This window comes from Panthera onca, chromosome E1, assembly GCF_046562875.1.
Source record: "Panthera onca isolate mPanOnc1 chromosome E1, mPanOnc1 haplotype 2, whole genome shotgun sequence".
NCBI lineage: Eukaryota > Metazoa > Chordata > Mammalia > Carnivora > Felidae > Panthera > Panthera onca.
In genome coordinates, this window is record NC_138352.1 from 19,474,040 (window position 1) to 19,490,695 (window position 16,656).

The window sequence follows — 16,656 nt, forward strand, 5'->3', positions numbered from 1 at the left end:
CAAGGGCTGGGACCCGCGATCCGTCCCCGCCCAGCGCAACGAGATTGAACCTGAGTTTCTAACGAGCTCGAAGGTGATGCCACGGGGTGCCGGTCCACACTTGCAAGGAGGCCTTTGCAAGCGGAGCGCTGTGGCCCTTTCTGAATTGTACTGCCTGCTGTCTTTCGGTTCAGGGTCTGATGGAGGCAGGGCGAGAGGGTGCCCTCCCCAGCAAACGGATTCTGGGGCAGGCTGCAGTTGGGGTGTGTGTGTGTGTGTGTGTGTGTGTGTGTGTGTGTGTGAGATCCCGCAGGGTGCCCTGCCGTCGCGTACTCAATAAGGGATCGGTTTCTGTTGAATGAGTAATGCATTGTCATTGAATGAATGATGCAACGTCCAGAAGACATGCATTTCATAATAATTCCTGAGACATAGTGAGCTTGCGGAGCACTGGAAATGCTCTTCTCCTTTTCACGTTAACTCCTTTCATCCACCAAATAGCCTTGTGAGGCTGGTACAGTATTATTGTTCCCATTGTACAGATGGGGCCATTGAGCCACAGAGAAGTGGGAGGAGCTTGTACGCGTTTTGTAGAACCCATAGGTTATGGAGGGACCCGTGTAGGTGCTCCCCAGTCCCTTCCCTATATGGTCCCAATTTCTAGGACTCCATTTGGTCGAGTCAAAGAGCAAGAAACCGTGTCTTTGAGGGGCCAGGGTAGAATCAGTAAAGAACCTGTGTTTTCGTGATTTAAGAAAAGTTGTGCTTTAAATATGCTGTAAGGTAAACAGCCCCAGATTTTTCTAACTGAAAGATTCGGATAGAGTATCTCTACTACAATTCTTTTTTTTTTTTTTTTTTTTTTTAAGTAAACTCTGCATCCAACCTGGAGCTTGAACTCATGACCACAGATCAAGGGGCACATGCCCTACCAACTAAGCCATCCAGGAGCCCCCACAATTCTTTTCAACAAATGTTTATGGAGCATCTTTTGCAAGCCATCCCTAAAAGGGACACTGGAGCTACAGAATGAAATTAGTCAAACCTTCTGCCTGCAGGAAGCTCACTGTCTTAGAGGAGAGAGAAACAGCGAAACCCGCAATCACGGGACCCCAGGAAAAGTGCTGGTTGAGCCAGCCACCGTTTCTGTGCTCCGGGAATAGGACAGAGCTCTGGGGTCAGGGAAGACTTCTGGGGTGAGATCACCCCTGGCTGAGTTTTGGAGAATGTTAAAATTAGCTCCACGAAGCAGTGGGAATAGCTAGAGGGGAGGCTTGGAGGTGTGAGGCAGCATGATGCACCGTCTCCAGGAGCCAGGTCCTGGTGGCTGTAGTGAAGACACCTTCAGAGAAAAGCCCATGGGGCTCCGGGGCTGGGCTGAATTTGACTTGGTGGCTGAAAGTTACAGCCGAAGCCTTCCTACTTTGCCTTCCTTTCTGATCTTCGCGGACTCACCTTAACTCTCTCTCCTTGTTCTTAGGAGTTTCCTTAACCCCCTCTTCTTAAGGTCTCGCCTAACCTCTTCCTCTCTTCCCACAAAGGCCTCTTCTGTTTCCTCTTCCTCCCCATCACTCACTGCTGACACCCTTCCCTCCAAGGCTTCCTTACCACCACCCTCCCTCCGCCGCCGTGCACAACACTGACTCATGGAGATTAAACCTTCAGGCCACCATTTGGACAGCATAACCACTTTATACGGCGTGAAGAATGCCAGGGTACAAATTGTGTGCACAGATGCAAATTACTGGTAGCCTGGTTGAGAGTCTGTTTATCCGCATAAATGTCTTGGCTCCTCCCTACGCGAGAGTCCGGGCACCTCCCCTGGCTGCCCGCCCCCCCCCCCCCCCCCGCCTTCCTTACGTACCTCTTACTTGATTTGAAAAAGTTCCTTTAAAAAAGTTTTTTAAATTTTTTTTAAGATTTTGTTTTTATTTATTTTTATTTTTTAATTTTATTTTTTAAAATTCACATCCAAATTAGTTAGCATATAGTGTTTAATATTTATTTTTGAGAGAGAGAGAGAGAGAGAGAGAGAGAGAGAGAGAGAGAGAGGGAGAATGAGCGGGGGAGGGGCATAGAGCAAGAGAGACGCAGAATCCAAAGCGGGTTCCAGGTTCTGAGCTGTCAGCACAGAGCCTGATGCGGGGCTCGAACTCACACACCGCGAGACCGTGCCCTGAGCTGAAGTTGGACGCTCAACTGACTGAGCCACCCAGACACCCTGAAAAAGTTCCTTTTAAACTGACTCTTTTGGGTCCTTTTGAAACCAGTCTTTGTGAAGTCCTAAGTCAAACCAGGTATCCAGACTCCACACCTAAGTCCCTTGGACTAAAACTTTTTTAGTCCTTAGACACGTAACCATCCCATTTATCCCTTCCTTCCTTCCTTCCTTCCTTCCTTCCTTCCTTCCTTCCTTCCTTCTTGATTGCCTGCCTTCACTTATACATTCTTCAAATATTTCCCTAACTCTTACTCTTTACCAACTCCTATGCCAGGCACTGAGATACAAAGATCAGTAAGACTGGGCACCTGGGTGGCTCAGTCGTTAAGCATCTGATTTAGGCTCAAGTCATGATCTCACAGTTTGTGAGTTCAAGTCCCACATCGGGTGAGCCTCAATTCTTTCTCTCTCTCTCTCTCTCTCTCTCCCTCTCTCTCTCTCTCTCTCTCTCTCTCTCCCCCCCCCCCCCAACTGCCCCCTGCTCAATTGTGAGCTCTCTCTCTCTCAAAAAGAAAAAAAGATCAGTAAGATCTAGCCTCCCCTCAAGGAGCATACCGTCTAGAAGGAAGAAATGGTGAAATGGCCATGTCAACAAACAGGCATAATAAAGTGTGCCTGGAAAGGTAATGGGGTGCAGTCGATTCTAACTGAGGTTGGGCTCAGGGAAGTCTTCACAGGTAACCCTTGGATTATTTCTGGAAAGCTAGGTAGGAGTTCTCCCGGGAGACAAGGGTGGGGAAGTATCTTCCAGGGAGAGGGAACCACCCAAGCAAAGCCCCGAGCCTTGCGCCCAACACCATTTGTTGGAACTGCCAATAGTTTGTGTTGAGAATTAGTTGTCGCGTTCATTTGCACCAGGTAAAAGGAGGATGAGGGAGAGTGTGGGGATGGGGCAAGGTTATTTGGGGCCAAAAGAGGACGTCTGGGCTGATAAGGAAGTCAGAGAGAGAAGAGAGGTGAGCCACAGGGCTGTCTGAGTCATTGCAGGCTTTGCCGAAGGTAGAGGTCATGGGAGGGTGTCTCAGGAGTGCAGAGGTGCTATGTGCCCAGGCTCCTGGCATCCGTGGCCTGGGTTTTCACTACAAATAGACGAATCCTTAAGCTTGCTTGGTAGGGCTAGACTCTGCAGGTATATGTTAAAATTAAAGGGGCTTTGGGTTTTTTTTTTTTTTTGCACGAGTCTTACATTTTATTAATGCTTCCAGTTTGTGTGTCATTTAAAACAAGATATGTGCTTTAAAAAGCATCCTTTTTTAAAGTTTATTTATTTTGAGAGAGAGAGGGAGAGAGAGAATCCCAACCAGGCTCTGCACTGCCAGCTCATGAACCCATGATGAGCTCGATCCCATGAACCATGAGATCATGACCTGAGCTGAGATCAAGAGTTGGAAGCTTAACTGACTGAGCCACCCAGGTGCCCCTAAAGACCATTCTTATATGTCCAGCTTTGGCTCAGGTCACGATCTCGCAGTCCGTGAGCTCAAGCCCCACGTCGGGCTCTGTGCTGACAGCTCAGAGCCTGAAGCCTGCTTCGGATTCTGTGTCTCTCTCTCTCTCTCTCTCTGCCCCTCCCCTGCTCGTGTTCTCTCTCTCTCTCTCTCTCTCTCTCTCTCTCTCTCTCTCTCTCAAAAATGAATAAACATTAAAAGCAAAAGACATTTGGAAAGTATTATTCAGGAATGCCAAATGTTTTCCTGGAAGAACCGTGGTTTCCAATAGGAAATGCTGATGAAATTAAAAGACATCGGTGTTGGTAAAGAAGACCAAGAAAGGTTTGCACTAGGATCTAGTTCGAGAGGAGTTTCTGCAGAGAGTGGACTCCTACCAGCACAGCTGGCTGCCAGCCTGGGCCTTGGTGGCAGAGGCCCTGGCCCGGCGATTCCAGGTGGACCTGGAATCTGGGCTGTCCCCTCCGGTGACCGTCGCCTTTGTTATCTACACGGACCAGGCTGGACAGCGGGGGGTACGGTGTGTGCCCAAGGAGCCCCACGCATTCCAGAGCCGGCTGCCCCTGCCAGAGCCATGGCGGGGACTTCGGGATGAGGCCCTAGCCCAGATCAGTGGGATCCCTGGCTGCATCTTGGTCCACACCAGTGGCTTCAATGGTGGGCACCACACCCGAGAGGGTGCCTTGCGCATGGCCCGTGCCACCCTGGCCCAGCGCCCAGTGCCGATGCCTCCCACAAATCCCCTACCCCGATACAATGCCATCTGTCTCATAAAAAAAAAAAAAAATTGTGTGGGACTGCGGAGAAGGGCTCCTGTGGGCCTCTGGTATAGGTCGAGTAGATGAAATCAGATAGCATGAATCAAAAGGTTGAGATGGGAGAGAGTTAGCATGAGCCAGATGATGTGACACATTTTTTTTTGTCAAGGCACGTGACTAGGATTACACAGGTGGCTAGGTTGTATAGACTGCTTTGCTGTTTCATTTGGAAGATAGCCAAATGTAATATAATTTCCATGTATTGGCATTGATTGATGAATACGTGCTATTAGATTAGGGCATTTAGATTTAGGTGGCCAAGTTGTGTGTGCGTGCGTGTGCGTGTGTGTGTGTGTGTGTGTGTGTAAGGGGCACGCCCCTGGACAAGGGAAGGTAGGGAGGAGGAACAGCTCATGTTTAATCCCAGGCATCCATCGGTCTGTCTGTCCATCTCTTTATTTATCTAATGGTATCTCTCTGTAGTGCCCTGACCTCAGGGTGGTTTACTCAAAGCCAAAGCTTTTCACTTGACAAAGGAAAGGAAGGGTAGAGAAAAATCAAAACAAGCATAGTAAATGATCCGGCCCAAAGAAGTCCATAGGAGCTAAGAAACACTGAGTCAAATATTAAGCTTCTTACCTTCCTTCCTGGTGTGCTTGTTCAGCATAAGATGTCACACCTCTAAGCAGACAAACCAGCCCCACTGAGCCGTAGCTGACACCCTTGAGCCACAGGACAGGTAGTCCCGCAGCTCTCAAACGTTTTGGGGGCCAGCTCCTCACGGGGCAACAGGTATGTACCCTGAAGATATCTTTGGCATCTAATATCATTTTTTAAAAAAGATTAAAAAAATTTTTAAGTGTTTTATTACTTATTTTTGAGGGAGAGAGAGAGAGAGAGAGAGAGAGAGAGCATGAGTGGGGGAAGGACAGAGAGGGAGGGAGACACAGAATCCAAAGCAGGCTCCGGGCTCCGAGCCATCAGCACAGAGCCCGATGCGGGGCTCGAACTCACGAACCATGAGATCATGACCCGAGCCAAAGTCAGATGCTCAATCAACTGAGCCAGCCAGGCACCCCTCTACTAACATTTTTCAATCTAATTCTTGAATAAGTAGTATGTTTGCTTGGTTCAAAAAGTATCAAGGGGGAAGGGGGAAATCTCCCCAGGCCCCTATTGATTGTCACGTAGGGTTTTTCCAATCCTTTGTGATGACAAAGTTGCAATTATAGAACACTGCGGAGTCACTGCCCATCTCTGCAAGTCTATCTACAGGATATGTTTCTAGAATAGGACTTGCTGGGTCAAAGTGGAAATTTTGATAGGTGATGTCAAATTTCCCTTCCTAGGGTTTGTTACCAATATACATCCCCAACCACCTCACCTGCTTTCCCTCAGCTTGGGCAGCAGAGTGGGTTTTAAATCAGGGTTTGAGGGGCACCTGGGTGGCTCAGTCGGTTGAGCGTCCAACTTTGGCTCAGGTCATGATCTCGTAGTCTGTGGGTTCAAGTCCCACTTCAGGCTCTGAGCTATTCTGTGTCTCCCACTCTCTCTGTCCCTCCCCCACTCGCACCCTGTCTGTTTGTCTCTCTCTCAAAAAGTAAATAAACATAATTTTTTTTTAATCAGGGTTTGATGGGCTAATAGGTGAAAAATGGTATATATACCAGCAGAATTTTAATTTGCATTTCTATCACAAGTGTGGCTGTTTTTAAGACCCATTTGCCTTTGTATTTTCAAACTCTTTCGTCTGAAGTGAATTTTCCCAGAAAGTCCAAGCTCAGAGCTCCCCGTGTGTGTTGGCAATGTCTTTGGAATCTTTGGGAAAATATATACCTTTATTTAAAAAATAACTTTCGGCGTTCTTTGAAAATAAAAAAGTGCCAGCTATGAGTCACCACTGAATGAATGACATGAAAACACCACAGGTTTTTTGAAATTAGCCTTTGGCAAACACAACAGAATCTGAAAACGCTAGAGTCAAGTCCCCAGAAATTCAATGACACTGTTTAAAGCAGTCTGACCGAGCTTAAATAAAACAGACTCATTAGTTTTTAACTAACATTTTTAACATTTTTTAGTCTTGTAATAAATATGTTCCCCATGAATCCACTTGTTCCCTACCCCCACCCCCCGGCCCCACAAATAGCACCTATGCTCTTTTTGGGTCTGGAAAAGAGCAAAAAGAAATCCGTAAGTGTTTTCAATCAGCCCTCCCTGCTTCCCAAATATCCCGTATACAGTGGAGCCCTTCCCCTGGCGGTCCCCTAATGGACACCAGCCACCACAGGGATTTGGGAACTAGATAAGAGGCAGGGCGTTATTTCTTTCCCCGTAGATAGCGAACTTTGCCAAGAGGCATAGGCTGGGGGCGGGGGGGAGCGTTAGCTCTTGGCACAGCCGGGGTGTGAACAACCTCCTATCCCAGAGAGCAGCTGAGAGTTTTTGTCGTTGTTCATCCTACAGTTAAGATGATGGCCCGTTGACGTATGGGCAAGACCCCGTCCGAGGCTTTCGGAGTGGCCCTCCTCACGGAGCCGGGCCACAGTCCAGGGTGGGGACTGTCTCATTGAGACAGTAGAGTCCCTGATGAATTCAGCTGTTTGCTTCCCCACCCGTCCTTGCCCGGCCCAGCCCAGCTGGGAATGGGCCTGGGAAACTGGCCCGGCTGGTGTGACCTCTAATGAGTGGTTGGGTCATGAGGACCTGGGCCGGCTGGGAGGCGGGAGCCCCCAGGGGTTAATTTGCCCCCATAGTTGCATACTTCTCGGCTGACTCAAGTCTCGGTGGAGCTTCCCCTGCACTCCCCGCCCTCCAGTCCACCCTTGACAACCCCAAGACTCAAACTTTGGACCATTCACGGGCCCGCGAGGCTTGCGGAGGCCTCTGGCTCTGTTTGTGGGCCATTTTGCCAGCCTCGGCCTCAGCGCCCCTTTTCTGTTACTTCCCCCAGAGGTCCCAGGGGCCACAGCCCCTGAGATCAGCTCCTCCCCACAAGGGAAGGCCTTCCAGGCCGGGGACTTGGGGTTCAGGAGGACTTGGGGGCGGGAGGGCAGCCGTGAGGACGTTTGCTGAGATTCTGGGAAGGGCGCTTTCGGGCCCTGAGTCACTGCTTCTGTTTGTTCCCGACAGCGGACTAGAGAACCCCGGGTGGGAATTCTGACCCGGAAGGGTCCTGCCATTGGGCCCCCAGCCAGCCACCAGTGAGCCCTGCCTGGCTTCGGGTGGGTCACCTGGCAGAGAAGGAGGATGCCTCAGGGCTGGTGACCCCACAGGAAGGGGGAAGCCACCAGCTCTCCATTTTGCTCCGTACCAGCCTGGAGGAGGCGGGGAGGATCTGCTGAGGCTACCACCAACCCCCACCCGGGGGGTGGGGGCCGCAGCCGTGGTTCCTGAGGGGCCTCCACTGCCTTCTGCACCCTGGCCCGGAACCTGGTGTTCCTGTTTGGGCCCAGAGCTCAGCCCCAGCCTCCCTGGGCCCCCGCCGGGTGGGAGGAGCCAGAGGTGAGAAGTGAGGACGCCCGTCCAGGCCCCCGGTCGGCCCAGGGCAGCTGTCAGGCCTGCTTCCTCACCAGCAGCACCCAGGGCAGTATGGCGGCCACCACGGCCACCACGGCGATGAGGGTGATGAGTAGCAGGGCCCGCGAGCGGCAGCAGAAGGCCCGGCGGGAGCTGGGGACCGGCGAGGCCTCCGACAGCTCGGCCAGGCTGCGTTGGGGCAGCACGCTGTCCTGCTCGCCCAGGGGCATCCCGTGGCGGCTGATGACGAAGACCTGGGGCTCCCGGGCCAGGCCGGGCGGCGGGTCCGAGGGGAGCTGGGCGCCCTGGCTGGGGGGCGGCCTCCAGGCCGTCGGGGAGGCGGCCAGGGGGCCCACGGGCACGGCCAAGGTCTGGGAGCTCCTGTCCAGCATGGAAGCCCAGCGGGAGCTCTTCTTACTGAGGAAGGTGACGTAGCGGCAGATGGGGCAGACGATGGTCCTCTGTACCTGGCCGTCCACGCGGGTGGAGAGCAGGTACTTGACCAGGCAGTCGTGGCAGAACACGTGGCCACAGCTCAGGGTGCGGCTGGCGCCGTCCAGGTCGCGGAACTTCTCGTAGCACACGGGACACTCGCTGCCCGAGCTGTCCTTGCTCTCCCCTTCTGACATGGCCACTCTGCCGAGGCAGGGCCTTAGCTGTGGGGGGCAAGGGGGAGAAGGGCTGTGAGCACCCCCGTGCCTTTCCCTCCTTCCCAAGTCCCTCCCACACCTCCTGGCCCCTGCCCCAGAGTCTGAGAACTGGAGCCAAGCCCCTTAGGAGGAGAGGAGGGAGCATTTCTGGAAGGATGGGGAGACAGATGAGGAGGAACCCCAGCCCCCAGAGACTCTGCAACCAGGGGCGTGGATTGTGATGAAGGCGTGGCCTCCCTGATCCCTCACCCCAACCGTGACATGCATGCGTGGTGAGGTCATCACCTCTCCTCTTCCTGCTTTGATGGCAGAAGCGAAGGCAAGGGGGGAACCCGCTTCCTGGGGGAAGCGGGCAGCTAAACAGATGCTCCCCCCTCCAGACTCAGCCCAGTCTCCAGTATGGGTCTGTACCCAGAGTGGCCATTTTCCAGAAGATCCTCTGCTGTTCCTCTCTCTCTCCCTGCTCGGGGACTCGGCAGGGCCACTGGATTGTATCCAGCCATCGGACTGCATTCCTCTCTGTGCCGAGCGTGGCTATAAAGCAATGACTGTTTTGAAAATAAAGCTCAGAACTTACACATCCAAGTGCCCGCTGGCCCTCTGTGTCGTCACGGCAGGGAGCTGTGGGCTCCTACGTCCACCTGCCACAGCCCACTCATTCTTCAAATTCTTCCTGGGCTGCCTAAGGCAGCTAGAGAACCTTCTGATTAACCCTGGTAAAGGCAGATTTTCATGCTTCGAGGATATGTCTGGTATTTTGGAAATGGCCACAAGTCACTGGGAGACAGGCCTGGTGAGAAAGTACATGAATGATCAAGTGCTGTGATGCTGTTTTGAATTGAAGATACAGAGGGGTGCCCGGGTGGCTCAGTCGGCTAAGCATCTGACTCTTGGTTTCAGTTCAGGTCACGATCTCACGGTTCGTGAGGTTGAGCACCCCCCGTCGGGCTCTGTGCTGGTGGTGCAAAGCCTGTTCGGGATTCTCTTTCTCTCTGCCTCTTTCTGCCTCTCCCCTGCTCGCTCGCTCTCTCAAAATAAATAAACTTAAAAAATAATTTAAAAAAATAAAAAAAAATAAACTGAAGATACGGAGTCACCGTAAAGGAACAAGGTAGGTTTTAAACATTATCTGAGAGCAAACGAGAGCCCCCAAAGATGTTTTCAGCAATGGCAGAATTGTTGGATTAAGGACACAGCTTCCCAAATGTTGACTTTGAAGTACGGAAACACCTACTTGGGTACGTGGTGAGGCCCAAGGTTCCTCACTTACAAGTTCCCGGTATCCTAGCTGGGTAGCCTCAACTCATCTAGATCAGCCTCTTTGGAAGGAACTGTGATGACCTGTCATTGATATTTTCTTCCACGAGTGACATAGACAAAGACACCTGGACACGCTGACAAATGGAACTCTGTGGCACCCCCACAACCAAGAGATGACATAATGGGAACAAGGTCAGTTATTAGAAAAGACTATAGTTTCTCAAATCATAAATCTTTTGGAATAGCTCCCCTCTCTTGGCTTGGTTCCCAATACATTTTGCCAAGTTGAAAATGTCCCGGAAGGAAGAAGGAGCAAAAAACCATGTAAAGGTGGGGACAGGGGACCTGGGACCCTGGAGGCAGCACCAAAATCTTTTCAGAGGTTTTCAAGCTTTGGTCTCTGGGTGATCAATATGGCCCCCAGGCTGGGTGAGGATTTCAAGTGCTCAGACTCTGCACCTGAGTTCAAATCCTTGATACGCCCATTACCGTCTGTATAGCCTCAGGCAAATTGTTTAACCTGGAGCTTGGGGTTCACAGCACTGCTTTCCTCTCAGAGTTGTTCAGAGCGTTAAGTGAGCCAATGTGACCGAAGAGTCTGGTACACACTACGTGCTCAACAAGTGGGAGATGTCATTGCTAGGACAGGCGCCTAGCATCTGCCTCCCCCTCCGCCACGCCTCACGAGTTGTTCCTTATTATTTTTTGAAAAAATTTTTAATGCTTATTTATTTTTGAGAGAGACAGAGCGTGAGTGGGAGAGGGGCAGAGAGAGAGGGAGACACAGAATTTGAAGCGGGCTCCAGCCTCTGAGCTGTCAAGCCCAGAGCATGACACGGGGCTCGAACTCACGGAGTGTGGGATCGTGACCTGAGCTGAAGTCAGATGCTTACCCCACTGAGCCACCCAGGCACCCCAGTTGTTCCTTATTATGTAGATGACTAAAAAAATAGCACACACCCCTAACAGAGGCCAGCTCCCCTCAGATTAGAATAACTGTACAAGATGATGAAGAGATGATGGGATGGACTGGGCAACAGGTTCAAGGGGAGATTAGGGAAGTGATGGGCAATAGATAACAATTAAGGTGATGATTCCAATGTTTCTCTGTCATTTTTGTTTCTTAACACACTCGCAAATGTCTAAACTGTGCATTATTCTCAAGGATGACCATGATCCTCTTAAGCCAACCAACTACTCACAAATCTCCCTGCATTTCACAACCTCCACAGGCGTATGGTGGCAATTCCATCCATCCATCCACCCACCCATCAATCCATCCACCTATCCTTCCTTCCATCCATCCATCCATCCATCCATCCATCCACCCACCCACCCATCCACCCATCCACCTATCCTTCCTTCCTTCTGTCAATCAATTCGTCCATCCATCCATCCATCCATCTACCCACACACCCATCCACCCTTCCACCTATCCTTCCTTCCTTCTGTCCATCCATCAGTCCATCCATCAATCCATCCATCCGTCCATCTATCCATCTACCCATCCACCCATCCACCCAACTATCTATCCTTTCTTCCTTCCTTCCTTCCTTTCTTCCTTCCTTCCTTCCTTCCTTCCACCTACCCACACACCCATCCTCCCATCCACCTATCCATCCATCCATCCAGCCAGCCAGCCAGCCAGCCAGCCAGCCATCCAATTATTCAACAAATAGTTCTTGAGCTCCTGCTGTGTGCCATGAACTAAGCTTTGGCATTGAAGATAAGCAGGATCAAGAAGGTCCTTCATGAAACTTTAGAGCCCAGGGCACATGTATAAATGTTCTTGAAAAAGAGATTAAAAAAAAAAAAGGAGGAATGGTGATTAATAGCTGAAGTTGTTTGGGTCACTGAGAAGTAGGTATCAAGGTATGCAAGAGAATTCAAGCAGATGGTTAAGAGAATGTTAGGGGAAGGAAGGACTGTTGAGGTCATTTAGTTAAATCTAGTTTTATAAGGGAGGAGACCAGGTCCAGAGAAGGGGAAGTGACTTGACTGAGGCCACCCAGGAAGATGACAGAGAAGGAGATGACGGAGAGACAGACACGGAGAGAGGAGATTCCATAGATGATATAGAGAAGGTTGTTAGAATCAGTAGACGAGTTGGGTGAGTAGCTCTTTAGCTGAGTTGGGAAGCACTATCCTCCCTGAGGTGAGCAGGAGAGGGAGGAGGAAAACTCTAATTTTCACTGGAGTTTGAGGAAAAGTAAAAGGGATCCAGGGGTGCAGAAGGACATCCTGGTCCCCACTGGTGGCCTCCCTGGGCAACCTTTTCTTCTTCCCGTGCTTCAGGAGAGCCACACCACCCGTGCCTGGACAGCACCACCCTCCTCCCCCACCTCCTTCTCCCCTCCCTTTCTCGGTCTTTCCCTGCCCTCTCCCTCCTTGCGTCCCTCCCTTTCTCTTAATTCCATTTCATTATTCCTTGAGTTCTTCTCATGGGCCTGACCCTGTACTGGGGTGCTGGGGCCGGGGTGAGGGCAGTCAAAGAAATTCAAGGAATGTGCTCTGATTTGGGCACAGACTAGCTCGATAACAACGTAAGACGTTATATGTCCAAAGGCATCCCCGCTGGTGCTTTAGGAAACTGTGGGGAGAGTAGGGTTGGAAAGTCTTCCTAGGTGAGGTAGGACCAGTGTCGACCCAATAATAAATAATTATAACAGCGACCATTTATTGAACACTAATTACGTGCTTGGTATATTATATCTCTTCCTCGTGTAATCCTGACAACAACCGAGGGAGGTAGGTATTATTTCCACTTTACAGATGAAGGGACTGAGGCTCAGGGCTGCAGGAACTTGTTCAAAGCCACACTGCCAGTACAGGGTGGACCCAGGCCGCCTCTAGCGAGGGTTTGGATATGCCTCCACGGAGGACAGTCCAGACCTTGGTCAACGGAGAGCAGGATGGTGGAAAAGGAGGTCCCAGCCCTCATACCCCCGCAGAAACCCTGATTTAACAAACACCCATGGATGGAAATCCCTTCTGAGAGCTCCAGAATCCAGTTGTATGTGTTAAACGCGTACAGCCTTCTTATGTCTAGCCTACCTCGTAAAGTGGTTTAGAAAGGAGATGAAACTCGCATCACCTTGGTAGAGACCTTCCTCAGAGTGACTCTAAACACGGCTGTCACTCCGGCCCAAGGGGAGCTGACCTCATGAAACCCCAGCACCCACAGCAGCAGCCCGTGGTGAGGACTGATGGGGGGTACTGTCAGCCCAGGGGATTCCCGCCTCCCCCACCTTGGGACGAGGAGCCTGTTAGGCAGAGACACATCTAGGCAGCTGGGCGTCCCTCCTGGTGTCCCAAAGCGAGACCCTGTGGCTTTGGCTGTGACCACTTCCCCACCCCTAGACACTATGCACTCACACACACACACACTCCCACACCCCTGTGCCACTCCAGTTTTGGTCCAGAACCTCGCCAAGCTCTGATTGGATCTCCCTCCTTCCCCGCCCCCAGCCAGTCCCCCAGACTCACTTTGGCTGGAACCAGGGAGAGCAGCGTCCGCCTCTCTACTGCGTCCTCCGCGGAGCAGATCTGAGCCACCCACAGGTGTTGGGCAGACGGCACGTCTTCCTGCTGCTGTCACTGTGACAGCCGCCGCTGAGGCATTTCCTAATGACTGAGCAGGTCGGGAGGACAGTGAAGGGAAGTGAATGTCGCCCAACCCGTTTGAGGCCAGGAGGCTCTTGGCGTTGGCCAGGGGATTGGCAGCTTCTGGAGTCAGGTGATCTTGATGGGGATGCTAGGAGAGGAGCCCCTGGGTCTGCAGAGGAGCCCGGGGATGGGTTCCCAAGACGGTCAGGAGGTCTGGCAATGGAAGCCGGGATCCAGGACCCCTTTGACTGAGGCTCTCAGAGGTGGGTCTCCCCATCCCAACAATAAGAAATGTGTCTTCAGGGCACCTGGGTGGCTCCGTCGGTTAGGTGTCAGACTTCAGCTCAGGTCATGATCTCGCGGTTCGTGGGTTCGAGCCCTGCATCGGGCTCTGTGCTGTCAGCTCAGAGCCTGGAGCCTGCGTCGGATTCTGTGTCTCCCTCTCTGCCCCTCTCCCGCCGCCTCAAAAATAAAAAAACATTAAAAAAAACTTTAAAAGAAATTTATCTTCATGGTCCTTCACCGTCCTGGGCCCATTTCAGTTGTCCTCCCCCAGACCCCTGTTCCCCTGCCATGCACAGAATGAAGGGGTCAGATCAGACTCAGCAAGGCTACAACACCCTAAGTAATATACAAATATTTGAGTGATGTGCCCACGTGCCTTTGCCATTCATCAAACACTCAAAGGGGCTCAGAGCTCCCAAAGACCAAACACCATGGAGATGAAGAACGAGGCAGAGTGAAAACCAATGAATTACAAATGCAAACCTGCCTGAAAAGAAATCCCTGACATCATGGGAAATGGAGGTAAGTTTCAGGACCGTCGGTAAAACGTGATTCTATTTATGGAAATTGGGTAATTTCTTATAGAGAAAGATCTGGAATAAGACACATCAAACTTGATCGTAGTTATCTCTGGAGGGACTCTCTAACTTCTACATTTCTGTGGTACTTGAATGTTCCCCTGGAAGGTGTGTTTCTTCTGTGATCAGGAAAAAATAATCAAAAACAAGGCAGGAATAAAGCGAGGGGGTGGGGGTGCTGGAAACCTTTTGAGGGATTCCCTCATAGTTTGCTCAGGACTGGAGGCCAAGTCCTCAAGAAGGTGGTTTTCTTCTGGGGCTCCTGGGTGGCTCAGTCGGTTGAGTATCCGACTTTGGTTCAGGTCATGAGCTCAAAGTTCGTGAGTTTGAGCCCCGAGCCCTGTCTCGGGCTCTGTGCTGACAGCTCTCAGCTCACAGCTCTCTGCCCCCTCCCCCACTCACACTCTGTCTCTCCATCTCTCTCTCTCTCTCTCAAAAACAAATAAACATTTAAAAAAAAAAAAAAAAGAAGGTGGTTTTCTCCTGGGGAAAAAAAAAAAAAAAAAAAAAGGAGCTTCCTGAATCTAAGGCTCAGTCAAGCATGAGTTTGATTCTATAGGGCGCCCCAGGGTGGCCCCTCCTTGACCTGTCTAATCGTGGCCTGGCTCTATGGGCACCTTGAAGCTGGTTGGGGAGGATGGTCAAGGGAGTGCTCCCGGCCACCTCACCCAGGGACACAGGGATGACTGCCATGACAGTCTTGTGTGTTCTTCCCCAAGGAGCTGAAGGTGAGGTGTTCCAGGCAGTTCCAGATCTAGCAAGTGGAGAAAAGGTATCTGTTGTTTCTCTAAAACTCAAATTTCATTGGGCATTCTATATTTCATTTTGCAACTCCAGTCCCAGAGGTCTCCCCAAATGTCTCTCCTTCATGAGCATTTCCGGGGGTCTGTTAGGTAGGTTGACTCATGACTCTGCCTAGGGCTTCTGGGGGTTCCGGAAAAGGAGACTCAAATACTTATCATCAATGCCCCGTGTGTCTCCAGGGGAGGGGATGAGCCAGGCTGGCCTTTTTTTTTCTTCTTTTTGAATGCTTATTTTTTTGGGAGAGAGAGAGAGAGAGAGAGAGAGAGAGAGAGAGAGAGAGAGAGAATCCCAAGCAGCCTCCCTGCCCAGTGCGGAACCCAATGCAAAGCCAATTCCCCATGATAGTGAGATCATGACCAGAGCCAAAATCAAGAGTCGGAGGTTCAACCCACTGAGCCACCCAGGCACCCCTGTCATGGTTTTGTATTCCAAAATAAGAATTCAATTTTATTTTATTTTATTTTTTAAATGTTTATTATTTATTTTTAAGAGAGAGAGACAGAGTGTGAGCATCTACACTATAGGATTTGATAGTAGGGAGCTCTGGGAAATGAAGACCACCGTCTAAGCGTTCGCACTTGGCTGTGTTTATATAAAGAGAAGGTGCCGTGCACCTTTGGGTAAATGACCTAATCCTTTTGTGCCTCAGTGGCTTCATCTGAAAAATGGGTATAAGGTTACCTACTCTGTAGGATTATGGTGATTACAGGAATGGGTGCAAGTAATGTGCCTGGAACCACACCTGTCAGCTCAGGGCAGGAGGGCGCAGTGGCCTCTCCTCTGGTCAGGTCTCATTGGAGAGTTGTGTCCAGTTCAGCAGGGGAGGTATCGCTGGGGGACTGAAGCACGTTCTGGGAAAGAGGCCAGCTGGGTTGGGGATGGGTCTGGAGACCACTGTGGCCTCATAAGACCTCCCTTGGAGAGATCTCTCTGAGGGTAGGGAGCTTCCAGACAAGGAGAGAATCCTGGCTGAGGCTGGCTGACTGCTGAATGGGCAGGTGTTGGGAGGGGCCTAGGAATCTATATTCTATATTAATTTTTTTAATTTTAATTTTATTTTTTTAAATTTACACCCAAATTAGCATATAGTGAAACAATGATTTCAGGAGTAGATTCCTTAGTGCCCCTCCCCCATTTAGCCCATCCCCCCCTCCCCCCTCCAGTAACCTTCTGTTTGTTCTCCATATTTAAGAGTCTCTTCTGTTTTGTCCCCCTCCCTGTTTTTATAGTATTTTTGTTTCCCTTCCCTTAAGTTCATTTGTTTTGTCTCTTAAAGTTCTCATGAGTGAAGTCATGTGACTTTTGTCTTTCTCTAATTTCACTTAGCATAATACCCTCCAGTTCCATGCACGTAGTTGCAAATGGCAAGATCTCCTTCTTTTTGATTGCCGAGTAATACTCCATTGTATATATATACCACAACTTCTTTATCCATTCATCCATCGATGGACATTTGGGCTCTTTCCAGACTTTGGCTGTTGTCGATAGTGCTGCTATAAACATGGGGGTGCATGTGTCCCTTCGAAACAGCACACCTGTATCCCATGG

General features: G+C 50.7%; 1 protein-coding gene across 1 annotated transcript; it reads right to left on the reverse strand.

The window, feature by feature from the left end:
• Positions 1–7,808: 7,808 nt before the first annotated feature.
• RNF222 (ring finger protein 222) lies at positions 7,809–8,789 on the reverse strand. Its single transcript, XM_060647324.3, has one exon. The coding sequence runs from the start codon at positions 8,552–8,554 to the stop codon at positions 7,961–7,963; it is 594 nt and encodes a 197-aa protein (XP_060503307.1). The 5' UTR covers positions 8,555–8,789; the 3' UTR covers positions 7,809–7,960.
• Between the last annotated feature and the right edge of the window lie 7,867 nt (positions 8,790–16,656).

Excerpts from the sequence above, each read along its gene's own strand:
- RNF222 (XM_060647324.3), bottom strand. The coding sequence starts at position 8,554 with ATGTCAGAAGGGGAGAGCAAGGACAGCTCGGGCAGCGAGTGTCCCGTG.